This window comes from Ornithorhynchus anatinus, chromosome 1 (genome assembly GCF_004115215.2).
Source record: "Ornithorhynchus anatinus isolate Pmale09 chromosome 1, mOrnAna1.pri.v4, whole genome shotgun sequence".
Taxonomy (NCBI): Eukaryota; Metazoa; Chordata; class Mammalia; order Monotremata; family Ornithorhynchidae; genus Ornithorhynchus; species Ornithorhynchus anatinus.
This window is the reverse complement of record NC_041728.1, coordinates 163384327-163406923: the sequence shown is the minus strand read 5'-3', so window position 1 is coordinate 163406923 and position 22597 is coordinate 163384327. Positions and strand designations below refer to the sequence as shown.

At 51.9% G+C, this 22597-nt stretch overlaps 1 protein-coding gene across 6 annotated transcripts in view; it reads left to right on the top strand.

The window, feature by feature from the left end:
• Nucleotides 1-11461: 11461 nt before the first annotated feature.
• Nucleotides 11462-22597, top strand: part of MECOM (MDS1 and EVI1 complex locus) — a 681931-nt gene continuing 670795 nt past the window's right edge. For 3 of the 6 annotated variants that reach the window (XM_039913287.1, XM_039913285.1, XM_039913288.1), the window contains exon 1: nt 11462-11590. In XM_039913287.1, coding sequence (XP_039769221.1) covers nt 11554-11590 — 37 coding nt within the window. In that variant the 5' untranslated portion in view covers nt 11462-11553. The remainder of the gene's footprint in view (nt 11591-22597) is intronic. The other 3 variants (XM_039913284.1, XM_029067439.2, XM_039913291.1) reach the window with 2 other exon arrangements.

Sequence of the window (22597 nt, the reverse complement as noted above, 5' to 3'; positions counted from 1 at the left end):
AGTGCTCTGCACATAGTAAGCGCTCAATAAATACTATTGAATGAGTGAATGCTGGGATGGATACAAGCAGATCAGGTTGGACACAGGTCCCGTCCTACTTGGGGCTCACCATCTCGATCCCCATTTTACAGATGGGGCACACAGAAGTTGTGACTTTGCCCCAGGTCACACGGCAGAGAAGTGGCAGAGCTGGAATAAGAACCCACGGCCTCCTGACCCCCAAGCCCGTGCTCTATCCACTACGCCAAGTAGCCGACTACGCCAAGTACTACGTAGTTGATGGTACCGATGCCCGACTACTTGTTTCGTTTTGCTCTTTTAGTCTGTGAGCCCGTTGTCGGGCAGGGACGGTCCCTATCTGTTGCCGAACTGTACATTCCGAACGCTTAGTACAGTGCTCTGCACACATAAGTGCTCGATAAATACGACTGAATGAATGAATACTGCGTGGCGGGCACTGCAGTAAGTGCTGGGGTTGCTACAAGCTAATCAGGCTGGCCACAGTCCGTGTCCCCTGTATAATAATAATAATGATGATGGCATTTAAGTGCTTACTATGTGCGAAGCACTGTATGTCCATGCATACCCCTTGCAGGTAAGGTAACTGAGGTACAGAGAAGTTGAGCGATTTTCCCAAGGTCACACAGCCGACAAGTGGCAGAGCCAGATTTAGTGTTGTTTCGGCTCTCTGTTCTAGGACGACGAACAGCGTCTTCTCCCATGGAGGGGATACTGCCGGAACTAGACTGAGAGCTCACTGTGGGCAGGGCACATGATAATAATAAAAATGCTGGTATTTGTTAAGCGCTTACAGCATGGCTCAGTGGAAAGAGCCCGGGCTTGGGAGTCAGAGGCCATGGCTCTGAACCCCGGCTCCGCCACTCGTCAGCTGTGTGACTGTGGGCAAGTCACTTCACTTCTCTGGGCCTCAGTTCCCTCATCTGTAAAATGGGGATTAAGATTGTGAGCCTCACGTGGGACAACCTGATGACCCTCTATCTCCCCCAGAGCTTAGGACAGTGCTCTGCACGTAGTAAGCGCTTAAATACCAACAGCGTTGTTGTTGTTATTATTATTATTATGAATCCCCATTTTACAGGTGAGGTAACTGAGGCACGGAGCTGACGAGTGGAGCCGGGATTCGAACCCATGACCTCCGCCTCCCAAGCCCGCGCTCTTTCCACTGAGCCACGCTGCTTGGGAACATGTATACCGTACCCTCCCAAGATCTTAGTACAGCGCTCCGCACACGGTAAGCGCTCAGTAAATACCACTGATCGATTGGTGGGACAGGGTAGAGGTCAAATACTAGCCGAGCTGAAAATCAAAAGATAAAGGGGGGGGGGGGATTGAAAAGGATGGAGATGTGACTAAGCTCTTGTTTTCTCATCTCCCGTTCCCTTCAGCGTCGTATTCATCCCTCCTTGGCAGCCCCACAGCCCCCCACTTTTCCTCATCTCCCATTCCCTTCTGGGCCACCCTGACTTGCTCCCTTTGCTCTCCCCCGTCTAACCCCACATCGCTTATCTATAGACCTGTCATTTTATTTATTTATATTGATGCCCGTTCTCCCCCCTCTAGACTCTGAGCTTGCTGTGGGCAGGGAAGGTCACCGTTTCTTGTCATCTTGTACTTCCCCAAATGCTTACTGAGTGCCTACTAAGTACGACTGACCGAATAACCGTAATTTATCGATATGTATGAATAATGTCATAATGTTGGCGTTTAAGCGCTTACTCCGTGCAGAGCACCGTTCGGAGCGCTGGGGGAGATACGGGGTCATCAGGTCGTCCCACGTGAGGCTCCCAGTTGATCCCCATTTTACAGATGGGGTAACTGAGGCGCAGAGAAGGGACTCGCACAGTCACACAGCTGACGAGTGGCGGAGCCGGGATGCGAACCCATGACTCCCGACTGCCAAGCCCGGGTTCCCCGTGTATTAATATCCGTCTCCCCCTCTAGATTGTAAGATCGTGGTGGAGAGGGAATCTATCAGAGAGGAGCGGCACGAAATAGCGGATTGAGTCCGGGCCCGGGAGTCGGAAGGTCACGGGTTCTAATTCCCGCTCTGCCACTTGTCTGCCGTGTGACCTCGGGCAAGCCGCTTCACTTCTCTGGGCCTCAGTCACCTCATCTGTAAAATGGGGATCGAGACCGTGAGCCCCGCGGGACGGGGACCGCACCCGACCCCATTTGCTCGTTTCCACCCCGGCGCTCGGTACGGTGCGTTTTAACAAACGCCGTCGTCACTATCGCTCTCCAAGCGCTCAGTACAGTGTCCGCGCTCGGCAAACAGAACTGATGGGTCGACTGGAGAAGCAGCGTGGCTCAGTGGAAAGAGCACGGGCTTTGGAGTCAGGGCTCACGAGTTCGAATCCCAGCTCTGCCACTCGTCGGCTGGGTGACTGTGGGCGAGTCACTTCACTTCTCTGGGCCTCAGTTCCCTCATCTGTAAAATGGGGATCAAGACCGTGAGCCCCACGTGGGACAACCTGATTCCCCTATGTCTACCCCGGCGCTTAGAACGGCGCTCGGCACATAGTAAGCGCTTAACAAATACCGACATTATTATTATTATTATTATCAATTCGGTGGACAGATTTTCCACCTCCCGGCCAGCTTACGGTTGGGAGAAAAAGCGCAGACCGTGTCTCTCCGAGGGAGTGGAATGGTTATAATTCCTTTCCCCCCCCGGGGTGAACAGTCCCTTCACGTCGTCGTAGCGAGAGCGACGTTCCCTTTTAAGGCCGGGTCAAGGCCCACGGTAAAATGAGCTGGAGGGGATGGGGGGTGAGTAGGGTGGGGGGCGCTTGATTTATCCTGCTGGGACCCCCGGGAGACCGTAAGCCCGTCCGACGGCAGGGACCGTCTCTATCTGTTGCCGACTCGTTCATCCCAAGCGCTTAGTCCAGTGCTCTGCACACAGTGAGCGCTCAATAAATACTATTTTAGCAAACTCTCCCCTGGGCCTCAGCGTCCAGTAGCCGGAGAAGGCCCAGGCCCGCCGATTCACAGAACGCTCGGCGCCCCCGCCCCCTCTCCCTCCTCCAGCTCGGCTCATTCATTCATTGTATTACTGTGTGCGGAGTACTGTAATAATGAGAATAATAATAATAATAATAATAATAATGATGTCTGTATTTGTTAAGCGCTTACTACTATGTGCCGAGCACTGTTCTAAGCGCTGGGGGAGACACGGGGGAATCAGGTTGTCCCGCTTGGGGCTCCCAGTCTTAATCCCCATTTTACAGATGAGGGAACGGAGGCACCGAGAAGTGAAGTGACTTGCCCAAAGTCACCCAGCCGACGAGTGGCCGAGTCGGGATTCGAACCCATGACCTCTGACTCCCAAGCCCGGGCTCTTTCCACTGAGCCACGCTGCTTCTCATAATAATAATGATGATATCTGTTAAGCCCTTACTACGTGCGGAGCACTGTTCTAAGTGCCGGGGGGAGATACAGGGTCATCGGGTGGGACACCCCACGAGGCTCACAGTCTTCATCCCCATTTGACAGATGAGGGAACCGAGGCCCAGTGAAGTGACTTGCCCACAGTCACCCAGCTGACCGGTGGCGGAGTCGGGATTCGAACCCGTGACCTCGGAGCAGCGTGGCTCAGTGGCAAGAGCCCGGGCTTGGGAGTCAGAGGTCATGAGTTCTAATCCCGACTCTGCCGCTTGTCAGCTGTGCGACCTCGGGCAAGTCACTTCTCTGGGCCTCGGTTCCCTCATCTGGAAAAGGGGATAATAATGTTGGTGTTTGTTAAGCGCTCACTATGTGCCGAGCACTGTTCTAAGCGCTGGGGTAGACACAGGGTAACCCGGTCGCCCCACATGGGGCTCACGGTCTTCATCCCCGTTTTACAGATGAGGGAACTGAGGCGCCGAGAAGTAAAGATTAGACTGTAAACCCGTCAAAGGGCAGGGACTGTCTCTGTTGCTGACTTGTTCATTCCAAGCGCTTAGTACAGTGCTCTGCACACAGTAAGCGCTCAATAAATACTATTGAATGAATAAAGTGACTTGCCCAAAGTCACACAGCTGGCAGGTGGCGGGGACGGGATTAGAACCCATGACCTCCGACTCCTAAGCACGGGCTCTTTCCACTGCGCTGTGAGCCCCACGGGGGACAACCTTTCATTCATTCAACCGTATTTATTGAGCGCTTACTGTGTGCAGAGCACTGTACTAAGCGCTTGGAATGGACAATTGGGCAACAGATAGAGACCGTCCCTGCCCACCGACGGGTTTACGGTCTAATCGGTGGAGACAGAGGGACAAAAACAATAGCAATAAATAGAACTGTATCCACTCCAGCGCTTGGAACATAGGAAGTACATAGTAAGCGCCCAACAAATACCAATATTAAACGGGGGAGGCAGACGGCAAAACCGAAGAGGACAAAAGAGGGAGTCAGCAGGCCGGCTGGACTGGAAGGCCTCCAAGCTCATCTGGAAAATGGGAATGAACTGTGAGCCTCCCGTGGGACAACCTGATGACCCTGTAATAATAATAATAGTAATGTTGGTATTTGTTAAGCGCTTACTATGTGCAGAGCACTGTTCTAAGCGCTGGGGGAGATACAGGGTATTCAGTCGTCCCACGTGAGGCTCACAGTTAATCCCCATTTTCCAGATGAGGTCACTGAGGCCCAGAGAAGCGAAGTGACTTGCCCACAGTCACGCAGCTGACGAGTGGCAGAGCCGGGAGTTGAACCCATGACCTCTGACTCCCAAGCCCGGGCTCTTTCCACTGAGCCACGCTGTTTCCCCAGCGCTTGGAACACTGCTCTGCCCATTCATTCATTCAATAGTATTTATTGAGCGCTCACTATGTGCAGAGCACTGTACTAAGCGCTTGGAATGGACAGCTCGGTAACCGAGACGGTCCCTGCCGTTTGACGGGCTCACGGCCTAATCGGGGGAGACGGACAGACGAGAACAATGGCGATAAATAGAATCGAGGGGATGAACAGCTCATTGAAGCACCAGCAGATAAACGCTTAATAAATCCCAAATTATTAAGGCCGTCCCTCTTGTCCCGCCCGCCGCACCCCTTCCTCCCGTGGCAGCCCGGCCGAGGCGCTGCAGGGCGGGCCGGAGGCCGGCAGGGGGCGCCACAGACCGGCCGCGGAGCCGCCCGGCCCCGCGCCGAGGGGGAGGGGAGGCCCGGAGACAGAAAGTGATGGATGGGCATCGGGGATCAAAAAAATCACCATCATCATCATCAAATCCCACACATTCCCGCACCACGGGACCATCCTTTCGCTACCTCGAAGGCGACCCTCACCCCTCCGCCCTCGGTTTTATAAAGTCACCACCCCAATCGCCTTTTTCTTTTCTTTCTGCAGTGGGCTGCCCCTCCAAAAGAGCAGGGGATCTGCACGGGACGGATGCCTGCGCTTTTTAATTGTAATTTCGGGGGAGGACTGGAGGGAGAAGGAGCCGTCCTCTTCTCCCTTCCTTCCCACCCTTCCTCCCTCCTCCTCCGAGGACTGGCCCTCGCCAAGGGATGGAAGTGGCGGGGAGGGAGAGAGAGAGGGGATATTGGAAAGGGGAGAGATCGGCTGAAGAAATCCGATCTTAATGGCATGAAGAAAATGGTCAATCCTGCCGCTTTGCCGGGCGGCGTATTTTACAAGGCAGAAGGAGACGGGGCAGAAAATACGCTTGCTCTTTCGGAGTTTCGGTCCCCTCTCCTCGATTGCTCCCGGAATCTTTGTGTAAACGGGCTTGAAGGAATCCTGGAATTGCTTCAGGATTTCGGGGTTTTTTTTTTTAATAAAGTTCCCATTCCTGGAGACCCTCTTCAGACACTGCCCCCCTTCCCCAGCTCCTCCCTCCGACTCCCCCCCCCCCCAAAACCAGTATTCGTCATCCAAATCTCTCTTCCCATCCCCGCAACCTTTTCCCCTCTCTCGAAATTCGGGTTTTTTTCCAACCCATCTTTCACTGAGCCTTTCTCTCCTTGCAAAGCGCAGCGGACAGCTTAAACTTACCACCTAATGCAGTAGGCATTTCTACTGGAAAACTTATGCGCTCTTCTTCTTTTATTTGGTTTTTTTCTTTCCCCACCCTCTCCCCGGGAATGAATGCCAGACGAGCAAAGGCAAAATTTTAAACATTTATTAAAGGCTACGTATTTGTCTTTAGGCTTAACGGTTTTACCCAAACTTTTGTGTGTATGTGTGTGTGTATGTTTCCCCCATTCGCCCCCCCCCCCCAACTCCGTGCATGAGTAAAGTAGCCCTATATAGCAATGATAAATATCCCTGTTGATCACTTGATTGATTACCTCTCTGAAAGGTCATGCGGGCTTGCAGTAATTTCCTTTTGCCTAAGGCTCCCTTTTCACTTTTACTCCAGCACGACAGCTCCAAGTATACAGGATCTTTATTTTTTATTTTAACCCCTAAATGCACCCTTCCCCTCCGTGTCCCGCTCCCCCCCCCACCCCCAAAATTCTGAAGAGCAAATGGGATAAAATAAAGTCGGATCTCTCTAGGCCAACCGTCTGTATCCCTTCTACTTCTTCATCTCTTTTTTTCCTCTCTGTCCCCCTCGTCCTAAGAGGCTCCCTCACCCCCTCCCCACCTCAGATGTATTCTGGGCACTGTTTAATAGACGACTGTCTTGCAAGTAAACTCAGGCGTCCCTAGGGTCTGCATTTCACGTCTGGTACTCTCTCTCTTTTTTCTCCTGTGGACTGAGAATTCGGATTTAAACCACTAGACAAGCTATTAATTTGCCCAGACTACCCGGGGTCCTGAACCCAATTAATTTCTAATAATTACAGCCCAAGGGGCCTGGATAGATCTCCCTGCCTCTTTCTAGCGTTGCCACTTCACGCCACGGAGGTCAGCATATAATAATAAAGTGTATATTTTGAAAGCGATCTCCAGAACAGTGAGTTATTGCAATGAATGAAAATTGTTTCCATTTTGGCTAATTGAGCCCGTGGCCGAAAGCTGAAGCTCTGAGACTCCATAAAGGGGACTCTTTCATTTCCACATGAAGGAAGCCCCTGCCTCACTTTGGTCGCCCGGTGAGAGTTTAATTTCTTAACAGCAAACCTGAAATCAAGCGCGGGGTAAACAGTATTAATAATTGCATTACAATGATTAAATTAATCTTACTGGGAGCTGGGAGACTATACGTCGAGCTTGAATAGCATGATGTAAAGTTCACTGCACAGAGACAATAGCACACAAATACCTTCGATAAAGAATTCAAACTTTCGTCCAAAGAGACGGCGGAGTTTGTTCCATTATAATGTGAGGAAGGGAAAATTTCCTGTTGCATGAAATGCATTGAAATGCGGGTGAAACCTTTTCCAGCGTTTAGAGGTGAAGGGGGTGGGCGGGGAGGGGAGGGGGGCAAGCAGGTCGTTTCCTTCCCCCTAACTGATTTTTTTTTTTCCCCCTGAATCGGGTGCCAAATAAACATACAATAAGCCGACGAGCTCGGAAGATCTCTCCACAGGCTACGTTTGCCCCGTTGCAGGTTTAGAGCTTGGAGGGAAACGGCCTGAGAAGGAGGCTAAGTCGAAGAAAACGAATTTTACGGGAATCCAAGGGGGAAGGTTTCGGGATAGAGGGGAAAAGTTGACCCGCCTGAAGGACATTCTCCTCCCTTGCCGGGGCACCGGCAGGTCAAGCTCACGTATAGATGAGAGGGGGGAAAAAACACAAACGAAGGCGTTGGGAGGGGAGGGAGGGGGAGCAGGGAAGACACCTGCTTGAATCCCAGGGTTGAGGCGGAGAACAGGTGAAACTGACACAGAACTTTCAAGGACCCGAAGGAAAGCCAGGGCCAAGCCTCAGGGCTGCTACAATCTCTATTTGTGTCTGGGTGTGTGTCTGTGCGGTTGTGTGCGCGCTGTGAGATGGAAGGAGTGCGTGTACGGGCGGTCGTGGGAGTCTAGCTGAACAAAGGGATTTATTTCACCACGAAAGTGCAACAAACAACCTCTTCCCATACACACACGCACACCACAAATCCTAAGGGCGAGGGACGGGGGAAGACCTCCTTCAAGTCCGCAGACAACTTTGTTAATCGTTCCCATTTAGGATTTCAGCGAGAAATTAATTATACCTGACCTCTTGACCGCTGGGGGCCTAAGAACTTTGGTGGGGTTTTTTTTTTCAAGTTAGCAAACATTTGGATACCGTTTCTTGAGCTGCCACCTAGGTATTAAATTAGAAAGGGGCTAACCTTCGTAGAGGTAGGAATCTAGTACAGTGCTCTGCACACTGTAAGCGCTCAATAAATCCGACTGAGGGAATGAAGGGAAAGGAGGAGTGAAGGGTACCTGGGCCATGAGAGAGGGGAGAGCAGCTCAATTGCAAGGCGAGGGGAAGAAAGCCTCCTGGATCCTCACACACCACACACGGTACACTATAAAGTGTGTCTGTGGTGTGTGTGTGTGTGTGTGTTGGGGGGAGGATGGGGGAGAAGAAAGGCGTCTGTGGCCCTTCCTATTCCGTGCCCTTCGTCTTCTTCCCGCCAACCGGCCTCCCCCTCCCCATCCCTTTCACGTGTCTTATTTATTTACCACGCACAATGACCCTGACCAAACGTGCCTTGTCTTTCATTCATCCATTCATGAACTTCGGTTCAGTTTCCCCCTGTGTGATCAACTCGTTTCCCAGATGCTTTCCGGGGACCCTCGCTCGGCCTTCCCCTTTTTCTAAAGGAATCCCAAATACTGACAATCACCATGGGGATGAGACGGCTAACTCCTCGGAAGGGGGGGGGGGGGGGGAGGGAGGGAAGAGGGGGAGAGAGAGACAGAAAGGGAGGGAGGAACAAGAGAATATGAGAGCACGAATCGTATTTATTGAGCGCTCACTGTGTGCAGAGCCCTGTGTGAAGCGCTTGGGAGAGCACGAACCATTCCTTGCCCTCGACGAGCTTACAGTCTGGAGGGGGAGAGGGGCATTAATATAAATAAATTATGGATCTGTACCTATGTGCTGTGGGGCTGGGAGGGGGGAGTTGAATAAAGGGAGCAAGTCAAGAGGGAATACCATATAATCGTTGGGGGGGTTTGCCTGGGCCAGCTCCACCTCGTCCTTCACGCTGGCCATTTCTTTGGGGTTTCGTTCAGACCCCCCAAGACCTGTTTTCTTTCCCCCGCCTCCCCCTCCCCCTCCCTTCCACAGATGTCCTAATTGAGGCATCTGAAATTCCTCTGGGCGAACGTCCCAAGGAATGGCCCTAGCCCTCTCTCCCAGCTTCTCCAACCCGGTGTAGGAACATTCCCAAATCCCTTGGAGGTCATTCCCGGAGACGCTTTCATTCTCCCCGCAGGTAGCTTGGGCTGGCCACGTTTTCGAACAGTTGTTCCTCCAGAAGGGCATGTGAGTGTGGCTCAAATCCCACCCACCCGCGGACCCCAGGCCCAGGCTCCCCTTCCACCAAAGAAAGAAGGAATTGCAGAGGAATTGGAACTGGACAGGGAATCCCGCTGATCCCTTCGGGGGAAGGGCTGTCGTCCCCGACTGCCCTGAACTCTGAGTTCGGAACCCACTGTTGTTGAATTCATTCATTCAACTGTATTTATCGAGCGCTTACTGGTGCGCAGAGGACTGTACTAAACGCTTGGCAAGCCCAATTCAGCAGAGACAATCCCTACAACGGGTTCACAGTCTCCATTTTTCCACCCTTCTCCAAGCCCCCATGACCTCCTTTTGCCGAGACCAGTGCGAGAGCTCTGAGATCCGAAAGCTAGTCTCGTCAGCGCTTAGAACAGTGCCTGGCACATAGTAAGCGCTTCACAGATACCATTATTATTATTTTAAGACACAAAAAGTGCGGCGCTGAGGCGACTTCATTCATGCAATCGTATTTATCGGGCGCTTACTGTGTGCAGAGCGCTGTACTAAGCGCTTGGGAAGTACAATTCGGCAACAAATAGCCAATCAACAATGCAGCAACGAATCCCTGCCCACAACGGGCTCACAGTCTGGAAGGCGAATGAGGAGACTCCCTGGCAGAATTGGAGAGGGTAGATTTCCCCAAATCAAGACATCGAGCGCTTAGTACAGTGCTCTGCACATAGTAAGCGCTCGATAAATACGATTGAATGAATCTGCCCGTTGCTGAGGGCAGTTAAAGGACTCTGACTTTCTCAGCAAGCCCCCTTCGCCCCTGCTTCCATGCCCCCTCTTCGGATAATAAACATCAACGGGTACAAATGGCTCAACTCAATTAACCGTGCCCCCCACACCCCTTCTTCCCTCCCCAAAAGTGATGCTTAGGGTTTGATTAGATTTTTTTTTTTTAAAAAAAACACGAACACAATGGATGTATTGGCGCAGCACCGGGACCGAAAAGATTGTAATTTTCTTTTATGGTGTCTGGCAGGATTTGCAACAGATATTAATGGGGGCATAAATAGCGCATGGAAGGTATTGAACAAAACTGTTTAATTCAAGGAGGTTGTACCGGGAGAAAATCTATATGTAGTTTGGATTGATTCATACCTCGAACACAGTCAGCCCCTTCAGGAGTTCCCAATTTCAGCGTGTCCGCTTTGATTGGCAAATCCTATAATTAAAGCAGACTTCAACGATGCTGAGTGTGTGTGTGTGCGTGTTGTTGTGTACATGTGTGGAAATTGGAAAAGGATTGAGATCCTGCTGTAAGAAAGGAGGAATGGGGCGGGGGGGGGGAGAGGGAGGAGGCTGGAAAGGTGAAACCGGATCTTTTTTTGGGGGGGGGGGGGGAAGGAAAGACATGAGATGCTGATGTCCAACCCCATAGCCTGCCTGTTCCCAGAGAGGAAGGCACGGAGATACTTGTTCCCTCAGACTTGGTGGGAATAAACTATGGAAATGTTGCCGAGATGACAGCACGCCATGAATATTACATTGAAAGCGAGCGAAAAGCAGTCACTCCAACGCAGCAGCAGATTTCCCGGTGTTAATAATCCTTGGACTCTTCCGTGGCACTTTCCGAGTCCCATCCCTTCTTCCAGCGCTCCAGCCTGGGCGAGAAAACCCCTACTATTTTGCTTTCCCTCTCTCTCCTTTACTTTCCTGTAGCTGAAGGAGGAAGAGGAATAATAAGAAGAAAACTGTAAAAAAACGCTTCTTGGTTTTTCCCAATTCAATTCTCCAGACAGGTTTTTTGGGGGGTGGGGGGAGGGAATGGGGGTGGGTGGGAGGGAGGAATCCCCTCCCTTTCCCGGCTCCCCCTTCGTCCCCCTTTCCCCGCCTCCTCCCCGATTGCCATCTGACAAGATCTCCAAATCAAAGTGATAAATGGCTCCAAACTTTTTTTGGCGGCGCGGAGATGTTGGAGGGGCGTCCAGCGCGCATGTGCGAAGGTGTCCAAACTGACAATGCTGGAGAGATAGCGAGCCTCGATTGAGAGGAGGGGAGAGAGGGAGAAGGAGAGGGACAGACAGACGGACAGACAGAGTGAGAGAGAGAGAGAGAGAGAAAGAGAGGACTGAGAGAGAGAGAGAGAGAGAGCCAAAGAAGGAAAAGAGCCAAGGAAAAAAAAAAAGCCCCCCAACCAAACCAGCGGCTGCAGGACTGGGGCGCAACATGAGATCCAAAGGCAGGGCAAGGAAATTGGCCACAAGTAGGTGCAATATCCCTTTTCTATTGGCTTTTCACCCTCCTCTGCCATCTTGCATCTATGTCTAGTGTGCCGGGGGTCCGGGGGACAGAGCAGCAGCAAAGAGCAGCGGGTTGAGCCCCCTGCCCGCCCCAGGACAGATCTGCCCCCCCTGCCCCCCTGCCCTCCTGGCCCCCGCCCACTCCCTCCAGCCCTTATCCCGCCGGGGCTCCCCGGCTCCCGCTGGCCAGGAGCAGGGCTATAGTAGCCCGGGACCAGCGGGATGGGGAGGGGGCGAGCGAGAGGGAGCAGCCAGAGCCAGACACGGGGGGGGGGAGGGGGCTCTGGTGGGGAGGGGGAGTCCAGCAGGGTGTTCCCCCCCCCCCCCTTGCAGAGGAGCCATGCCTTTGGACAACCCAAGGTGGGGTGGGAGAGGTAGGGTTTGGGGGCGCTCAGTGTAATTGGGGGGGGTGGGGGGCGTCTGGAGGGGAGGGTCGGCCCCCCCCTGCTGCGGGAAGGGGGCTTTGGGGGGGCGGTGGAGTTGCGGAAAGTTGAGGGGCAGGCGCTGCGCTGCAAGTTGCGTGGGCCGGGGGCGGGGGGCTGGGGGTGGGGGGCCGGGGCTGCTGTAGTGGACGCTGTGGGCCCTGTTGTCCCACCTCCGGAGGCCCGGGGGGAGGGGCGAGGGGCGGGGGGAGAGGGAGCCCCGACAGGGAAGGATCGGCCGGATGGGGGGGGGGCGGCCGGCCGGGCCCGGCGCCCCCGGGGCAGATGGGGCACTGGGTGGGTGGGTGGGCTGGCTGGGCTGGGGGAGAGAGACTCCAGAGCTGGGGCAGGGGCGCGCTCCCCCGGGCCAGGGGGAATGGGGGGGGGGGGGGCTTGGCCGCCTGCAGGGTGGGGAGGGGTCTCACGAGTCGGCCCTTGCCTTGGGGAGGCCGGGTGTGGAGCCTCAGTACCCTTGGGGGGCTTGGGACCCCTTTCCCTCACCCTACTAAACTCCTCAGGCCCCTGGGGGGAGGCCTTGGGGCCCCTCCCTCCACCCTATTACACTCCTCAGGGCCCTGGGTGTGGGGGCCAGCCTCGGGACCCCCTCCCCCCTCCCTAGTACACCCCTCAGAGCCCGGGAGGGGGAGGGGGCGGCCTTGGGACCCCCTTCCCCCACCCTATTATACTCCTCAGGGCCCTGGGTGTTGGGGGGCCGCCTTGGGACCCCTTCCCCTCACCCTATTACACCCCCCAGAGCCCGAGAGGAGAGGGGGCGGCCTTGGGACCCCCTCCCTTCACCCTATTATACTCCTCAGGGCCCTGGGTGTGGGGGGGCAGCCCTGGGACCCCCTCCCCCCACCCAATGACACTTCTTGATCTAGGGGAGGGGAGACGCGAGGAGTTACTGGGGACTCACCAGGGACCATAGGAGTGCAACACGAAGGCATCGCAGGGCAAATCTGGCATGAAGAATATACTCGTGTGTGCATGCATATTATTCATAGATGGATCTATACACATCCCCCCCGCCACCACCCACACCCACACCCACCCTTTCCCCAGGAATTAGAGGTCGGTGAGCCGGCTTGAGGATTTCCTCCCAACTCAGCTCTCGCTAACGCTGTCAGAGGCGATGCGCGCCCTAACCCCCCAAATCTGTATTGACAAGATTGATGAACCCATTTTTTTTAATAGCCCGTGTTCGATTGTGTAAGCTGTTCATCCTGCAGGCTTAGTTAGGTATATGCGTTTCTATGAATGGGCCCTACATACGAATTCAAGGCCATGGCTTACCTTGGGCGTGTGAATAAATACATCTTTCCAGATACCCCTACACACCCCCACATTAAGGAACCAGTGGTCTTTACTAGCGCTGGTAAGACAGGATTTCAAATGGCTTTCTGGCAAGTTTTCGTCCTGAATTTATTTTTTTGTTCTTTCTCATTTTGGGTGTTAAGTCGGGTTATCTTGGCAGGAAAATATCTTCAGGTCTCCCCATTTCGCATCTTTCTGCTCCCAGGGGGCTGCTGCTGGGAGAAAAAGGGGCTGGACGGATTGAACCAGCCCCGCTCCCCAGGCGGCTGAAATTGCATGGTCAAGACGATCTTAAAATGTTGTCATTTCAGGCGTTTTTCCAGTAGTTTGAACAGTTTGGCTCCCCACATGCACGCGCGCGCGCGCACACACACACACACACACACACACACACACACACACACACACACACACACACACACGTCCCCGCACACCCAGATATATTTCTTTTCGCCTGGATCTCCCCGACTGACTAGACGGGGGTATTTTGATAATCCGTCCATCTGTTTCTTCTTTGGATATTGTTCATTTCACTTAACTGCAACAATGTCAAAACTAGCCTGTGGAACTCTTGCCTTTCGTATTGGCTTTCCACTGCGGCTGATGTCTTTATTTTCATCGGGGGGGAAAAAAAAAAATACTTTCAGGCAGGCAGTCTTCAGTTGCAACCGAAAAGGTTGGGGGACATGGCAGATGAAACGTTGTAGAAGTTGCGTGAAATAAAAGACGGAGTCTTATTTCTGTTCCGGTGACCCCATCTGCGCCTAGGTGAAAGGGGGAATGTCCAAAAGCCTGAACCTCTAACCATTTCTCTTCTATTTTCCGCCAAACTTTTAGAGCTATGTTTTGTGAAAGTATTTAGATAGGATGTATTTTAGTCGACACAACTCTATTAGAACAACTCCAGAGCACCCCCTCCTAACTACGCACAGAAGTCATCAGAACATCATTTTGAACCTAGTAGTGATCGTGATATAAATCTAGTGGGGGGATCCATTTATTTTCTTTACAACGTCTCCAGAGCTGCTGCTGATTTCTGGTTCCTGGATTTTAGCATTTTCAAACTTTCTGAGCCTCTTGTGTGCGCGTTTGCTGCTTGCTATTAGTACTGCCGCCTTCTTAGATGCGCTGCATTATATAATCCTTTCGTTACGATATGGGTAATAAAGGAAATCGCATTAAAACTCTGGATTTTTGTATTTTGAAATGCCATTTCCTTTTCTTTGCTTAGCGTGTCAGTTTCATAGCAAGTGGAGGGCTCGGTTAGCGACCTCTGTAATTCAATCGTTCAACAAGAAAACTTTGCAGCTCTGATTCCAGCTTGGGTTCCTTCTCTAGCCGCGCTCAGAAAATAAGTAAAAAAAAAAAAAAAGAGAGACTAGCCCCCCCCCCGCCCCCAGCCTTTATTTTGCTTTAAAAAATGATATCCTGAAAACATCTCGCATCGAAAGGTAGTTCTTTTCTTTTCCCACTGCAGCATTCCTTTTTGAAATTTACCAGTAGCCACATCTCCTCCCGACAACCGTGACCGCTTTATGCTAAAACCCAGCCCACAACCAGCACAAATCGGGACACGTTCTGGTTTGGAAAGTGTCGCGACATCGCTCCTAGGTGTTCTAAGGAGAACGGAGGACGAGCCAGGTATTAATTGGAGAACTTGGTTTGCGTTGCCGGAGGGATCTCAAACCAAGAAGCTGCCTTGGAGAAGGGGGGGGTAAAATAATCCGGAGAGCTGACGTGCTCTTTTGTACCCTTTCTCAACAAGGTACATTCATTCATTCAATGGTATTTATTGAGCGCTTACTATGTGCAGAGCACTGTCCTAAGCGCTTGGAATGGACGATTCGGCAACAGATGGAGACAGTCCCTGCCCAACGACGGGCAGGATGGTTGCTTCTCCCACCCCCCCACACCCTTTTCCCAGTTTTCCCTGTCGATTACATCAGGACTCCAAATTCCTTTAGTGGCACCTGTACTGGGCTGGAAGGGCCGATTGGAATCGTGATCCATCCTGAAGGAGGGATGGAGACCGTGGTTCCGACGGACCTAAGTCACCTCCAGCCCCGAAAGAAATAAAAGGGGGAAAAAACCCCACCCCTTCCAAACTTCCCGACGGTGACATTCCCCAGGATTTTGCCTCTCTGCGGTGAGTCAGTCGTGCCGACTGCAACCCACTGGTAGCCAGTGGCTCTCAGGCGTCTCGTAAAGAGCCAGAAGGTGATCAGCTTAGCCGAACCCACGTGAAGAAAGGGGGGGGGGGCACTTGTTACTTTTTACACTTTATCACTTCTTTTTTTACAGGCCATCGAGTGGTCCGGGTGGATCCCGGCCCCAGACTCCCCTCGCCCCCTCCACCCAACATCCGAGATAATAAAAATAGGCCCTTCCCACGTTTCCGCGGGTCTCCCCACAACCTGCGATTTGCTCTGGTCTCTAGAGTTTCCCCCCCCCCGCGACTGGAAAATAGAGCTGGCAAGTTTATTTGCCTGTTTAAGACCCTGTCCCGGAATCTGCTTTTCAAGAGCGAAATGCCTGCCCTATCGGGTCTTCCAGTCCCCTTTAGGAAGGCTGTTTATTTGCCATTACTTTACCATTACTCCTGGCTTAGTGCTTCTTTATTGAATTTGGCACTCTACGAAAATAGACTCCTGCAACAGTTCTGCGTATTTCGCCAAAAAAGACTCCGAGTTTAGGGGAAGGTTAATCCGGCGCTTCATTTTTTCCCCTTCCCAGCGCTGGGAAAGAAACGGTTCATTAGTAGTGAAGGGAGAGGGAACTTCTCTTGAGGTTTCTTATTTGTCGTGACTGTGAAAAAAATCCAGCCCGCTGTGGAAGCCCAAGGGTCTGATATGGATGTATGGAGTGCGAGTGAGTGTGTGAGTGAGTGAGTGAATGAGTGTGTGTGTACAATTCATAATAATGGTATTTGCTAAGCGCTTACTATGTGCCAAGCACTGTTCTAAGCGCTGGCATTGGATCTCTGGCACGCTTGTTCTCCTCTCCGTCTCTCTCTGCTTCTCTCTCTCTCCCCCCCATCCCATTTCTCCAGGGCTCTGTTTATCCTCCAGAGACAGACCCTCAATGTGCAGTAGGATTCGGTCCAGAATCCCCCCCCCCCCCCCCCTTGCCCACCGACCCCTTCCTCCTGCATTCCTTATTCCTTCTTCGTGTATTTTTTGAGTTGGGGGTAGATTCGCAAGCTCGGCCCCTTCACTGGCTCTCTGCTGGGGAGGAGGGTCTTTGAGAACAGGCCAAGTAGCGGTGTGGTCTTGCGGGGAAGAGGGGGGAAATCTGGGCTCCTGGAGGAGCGTCCAAGGGAGAAGAAAGGAGGGAAGGGAAGGCAAAGAGGGAGGAGAGGGCCACCGGGACCTCCTCACTCCATCCCCCTCCCCCTTCCACTCCCTCCCCTCTTCCTCCCGGCTGCACCTCCCCAGGTGTCCCGGCCGGCTGGGAGAGCCAGAGCGGCAGAAAACAGGCACAGACCCCCCCCCCCCAACTTCCATCCTCTCCCCCCCTCCTGCAGGTCCCTCCCCTCGACCTCCCCTTCTTCCCGGGCCTCGGCTCTTCCCGGGAATGCCGCGCTCCCCCCATCCAGGTGAAAGCCCGGGGTGAGGGTGGCCTTAATCCCTTTACCTTCCAGGAGCCGTTGGGCCATTCATGCAGTCATTCAATCGTATTGATTGAGCGCTTATTCTGTGCAGAGCACTGGGCTAAACTCTCGGGAAAGTACAGCACAGCAATAAAGAGAAGCAATCCCTGCCCCTAATCATCATCATAATGATAGTCACGGTATTTGTTAAGCGCTTACTATGTGCCAGGCACTGTACCAAGCGAGGGGTACGAGCAGATGGGGTTGGACACAGTCCCTCTCCCGCATAGGGCTCACAGTCTTATTCCCCATTTTCAGATGAGGGAACTGAGGCACAGAGAAGTGAAGTGACTCGCCTAAGGTCACACAGCAGACTAGTGGCGGAGGCGGGTTTAGAACCCGTGACTTCCAGGCCCGGGCTCTAGCCACCGCAACATAGGAGGCCGGGGTGGGGAGTGGGGGGAGCGGATGAACCGATTATTAATACAAATAAAAAGACATCAATAGAAATAAATAGAATTCCAGATGCTCATATAAGTGCTTATCTATTCACGCGCTTATATACGTAACAAGACTCCTAATAGTATTTGTTGAGCGCTCACTAAGTGCCAGGCACTGTACTAAGCGCCGGGGTGAATACAAGCAAATCAAGTCGGACGCAGTCCCTGTCCCATGTGAGGCTCACGGCCTCGATCCGCATCCTGCGGAGGAGGTAACGGAGGCAACGAGGAGTGAGGCGACTCGCTCAAGGTCACACAGCGGACGAGTGGCAGAGGCGGAATTAGAACCCATGACCTTCTGACTCCCAGGCCCGGGCCCCATCCGCTCCCCCACGCTGCCCCGGTGGGCTGCATACGTGTGTCTGATACGTACACGTGGGTGGGAACATACGTGCAGGTCCCCCCCCCGGTGGGTCCGGGCCCAGTTTCTCCCGGGAAGAGACTCGCGGGGCGGGAAGAGGCGGGTGCGAGGCAACGGCCTTATAAAGATGCCAAGGACAATCGCAGCAGGAGCCCGTTGTTTGGGCGGAGATCGTCTCCGTTGCTGAATTCCGAGCGCTTAGTCCAGTGCTCTGCACACAGTAAGCGCTCAATAAGTACGATGGAAGGAAGGAACGACTGAATGAACCCCGGCCGGGCCCTCGGATCTCCCCCCGCTAATCGTGTCCGCGGCCCTTTCCCGCTGTCCCGGCCTGCCGAGGACCGTCCAGGGCCGGCAGACCGCACGGGAGCACCAGACTCTTTTCCCTCCCCTTAGAAGGATGCTGTTTCTAAAATTAGCCCTACCCCCTTCCTACTCCCCCTTCCCGGGTCTGGCTTCTACTGGTGAATTCCCAAGGAAACTTGGCCGGGGAGGGAGTACAAGTGGAAGGGGGTGCGGGGCGGGGGGGGGGGGGCGGAGAGGAGAGAAATAAATACACCACAGAGACAGAAACGGAGAAGGAAAGCAGAAGTCACTTCGGCCACTCCGGCCTCCCCACCTTCCCAGTTCGAAAAAGAGAGGGGTATTAATTTTTTTCCCCCCTCTGGTAATTGAAGAATGTAATCCTCGTTAATTAACACTGTTTACATGGGGTACAAGAAACTTAAGAAATGTTTCCACAAAGGGAAGGAACTGTTTACAAAACTCTTTCAAAAGTGTGACATATTGCTGCAGCTCCAGTGCTAAAAAGCTAAACACACTTACGGGCCTTTGAAGTTCTCTGGCTGGGGCGGCCTTGTTTGACTGAGGTTCAGATACTGCTGTGGGTATAACTAATGACTTTTACCTATTTAGTTCAAGTGGGAGGAGAGAAAGTCCTGAATTCCTTGTCCAGTGGGTCCCTCTAGAGACTAGAATCTGGCTCTCTGCCAGGTCTGTACAATGTCAACATTGAATATTTGAATTCCCAGACTCTATTTAACAAGTTTCTAAATAAATAAACTCATTGTGTGTCTGTGTTTAAAATTATTTCACCTCTTCCATAAAAGCTGCAGCATCTTATTACATTGGCCTCTGAGGCTGATTTTTGCTTTATAAACAAACACAGCCCGAAACAGCATTTTTACAGCCACAGGTTTCTCTTGTGGGGTGCGAGGACACGGCGGGGGTGTGGGCAGGCATCTGTGTGGGAGACGTACGCGTGTGTTCGTGTGCGCGTGCCCGTGGGTCGCGGCGGGGGATGCTTAGGAGGAACACGTGCCTCTTTGGACGGCTCGGTGACCTGATAGCCGGTCAAAACTGAAAACAGAGCGAGGTTCAGAAAGTCGGTTAAATATTAATCGTCTCTAAAAAGAGGCCTCAGTGTGTGCCCCTGCTTTAGCAAGGCCCCGAAGATACTAAATCATTTTGGCTGCTGTGTCATTCTTGGGCTCCGGGGACAGATTTCATTGTCGTTGCCATAAATGGCTCTTAGTGTTCATATTCGGCGCTTATGTAAGTCCGTAGATGTCGGTGTGTCCGCGAGTGTGCACGTATGTGTTCGCGCGTGATCCGTCCAGGTTGGTTTCCGTGTCTATGCGTCTAGGTTCTGAGTAGGTACAACCCCCTATACGGGTCTTTACCTGTACGTTGACATACGTACCCTGGTGACAGGCACCACGTGAACAGATCGCTGAGGTACATTTTAGGTGTTCTATGTTCCATGGAGGGAGAACACGCCTGCCGAACCAACGTGAATCCGAAGAACAACCGTGATCTCATTGATACTGTTTTGCCTGCTTTGCTGTCTGGTAACTCTGGGTCTCCATCTGGATCTGTTAGAAAAGAAAGTGGAATTTGCTCGATTTTATGGGTACAAAGTACAACAGTATTAAAAAATGGTAATAACGAGGAGCCGAGGAGTGCACAAACAAAGTGCCATAAACATTCGGCTGGTTACGTAGGCAGCTTAAAGCCACTCTCTCTCCCACTCCCACCGTCCCCGAACCCCACACTCACCAGTCCGTGAAAACCCTAAAATAGATCACAATGACCTCAGCCATTTTCATTTTACAAAAATAATAGCCGTGATTAAAATGGGGAGAAGTGTTTTACTCGGAGCTATGCCATTCTGCATTATTTTAAGAACCGTGTTGTGGTAAAGAACGTTGTCATTAAAAAAATAAAGTAAAAGCCAAGTGAGTATTTCAGTCCAAGTCCAGAAATTTTGGGAGCTACCTTTCTTGAATTGCTTAATTCTTTGATTTCAGTTTTGATTACCGTCGACTAGGGAACATGCATTGGGCTCCGCTAATCAGCCTAATCCCTGGGGACCTGACTTTCAAAGATGATTTCCAAAAGACCGATTTGATTTCAAAGAAGGGTAAATCCCTTATATATGTTTTCTCTGACACAACTTTTTTTTAAATGGTATTTATTAAGTGCCGACTATGCATCGGGCACTGTTCTAAGCCGCGTGGCCTAGTGGATATGGTACGGGCCTGGGAGTCAGAAGGTCATGGGTTCCAATCCCATGTGTGTGACCTCGGGCAAGTCACTTCACCTCTCTGGGCCTCAGCGACCTCATCCGTAACTTGGGAATTGAGGCCGCGAGCCCCACGTGGGATAAGGGACCGTGTCCAACCCCTATTTGCTTGTGTCCTCCCCGGTGCTTAATACGGTGCCTGGCACGTGGTTAGAGCTTAACAAATACGATAATTAGAATCATGAAGCTCGCTGTGGGCAGGGAGTGTGTCTGTTAATTACGTTGTACTCTCCCAAGTGCTTAATACTGTGCTTTGCACACAGGAAGTGCTCAATAGATATGATTGAATGAATACGATTTTATCAGGTGGGACGCGGTCCCTGTCCCGTCCCACATGGGGCTTACAGTCAAATAGGAGGAAGAACAGGTATTGCATCCCTATTTAGGGGATACGGTGGAGGAAACCGAGGCGCAGGGAAGTTAAGTGACTGGTCCAAGGTCACAGAGCAGGCAAGTGGTGGAGTCAGGATTAGAACCCAGGTCCTCTGGCTCCCAGGGCCAGGCTTTCAACCACGAGGCCACGTTGCTTCCCCTCTGCGACTCTATATATTTGACTGTAGAGCAGATCTTGCCAAAGTCTGACTTGAAACTGTTTACTGTTGTGAATTAAGAAGAAATGCATTTTCATTAGGAGGGCTGTTTACTTTATGTAAATTTGTAATTTGTGTTTATTGAAGTTTTTCTGAAATGAACTTTTTCCTTAAGCTCTTTTATCCATGCATTTTTACCAACCAGATGTATTTTTATACTGTTGTACATGTTTTCAGCTAACCGTGTGCTTTGTGACAACGTCAGAAGGTATAGAGTGGTTTATAGAATTGTGGATCTACTAAGCTTCTTTTCTGAAAGCTTTGAATTTAGAGTCTGCCCGCTCCAAAATGTCATTAAATGTTTATCACATTAGAATCCATATATTTAAGCATAAATTAACCCACATATTTCAATTTTATGAAACCGGAGATTCATGTACGACACAGAAACAGTGGACCTGATAGAAGGCAATTGCTTATTAATTTAGAGTGAACATAAAAACAAAAATACTAATTCTCATGAGATGTAACTATAATGAAGAGATGGCCCGATTCACCTTCACCGTTACAAGTCCCGCGCGATCACTGAATGGTTAGAGTGTTAGATTTGAAATCTAGTAGGTTTCCCTATGCAGGTTTGCACTCTACTCAGTGCTTAGGACGGTGTTCTCACCATTGCGTTCAATAAATGCAATTTCATATCTCTAAGGAAGCTCGTCCCCTAGACCGTAAGCTCCTTATGGGCAAGGAGCTTACAACCCTACTATGTAGCAGTGTGAAGCAGCGTGGCTCAGTGGAAAGAGCCCGGGCTTGGGAGTCAGAGTTCAAGGGGTTCGAATCCCGGCTCTGCCGCTCGTCAGCTGTGTGACTGTGGCCGAGTCACTTCACTTCTCTGTGCCTCAGTTCCCTCATCTGTAAAATGGGGATTAAGATTGTGAGCCTCACGTGGGACAACCTGATTACCCTGGATCTACCCCAGCGCTTAGAACGGTGCTCTGCACATAGTAAGCGCTTAACAAATATCAACATTATTATTATTATTATTACTATCTTTTCCTCTCCCAAGCGCTTAGTACAGTGCTCAGAACACAGAGAGCACTTAGTGAATACCGTTGTTGGAGGGAAGGAGAAAAGACAGAGCTGGGTGATCCAGTACCACTAATCCCCCTCCTACTTTCCTTTTTCCCTTTCCACCCACCCACTCCCGATCGTAAAAGTCCTTTCCGGAAGCAGCGTGGCCTAGTGGAAAGAGCCCAGGCCTGGGAGTCTGGGGACCCGGGTCCTAATCCCGGCTCCGCCACTTGTCTGCTCTGTGAACTTGGGCAAGTCCCTTAACTTCTCTGTGCCTCAGTTACCTCATCTGGAAAATGGGGATCAGGACTGAGCCCCACGTGGGACGGAGACTGTGTCCAATTGGCCTTGGATGTACCCCAGCTCTTAGTACAATGACTGGCACATAGTAAGCGCTTAACCAATACCATTCCCCGCCGCCCCCCCCAAAAAAAAAGTCTGCACCAATGACTTGAGGGATAAATGCACATATGTCATCTGGGATAGTTCAGCCTTGGACCGAACGCTGTAGGAACTCCCTTTGCGTATTTGAGGGCCGCTGAATGAATGTGTCCAGAAGGAGTATCTGATCCCTGGAGTCAAGTATGGAATTTTCCTTT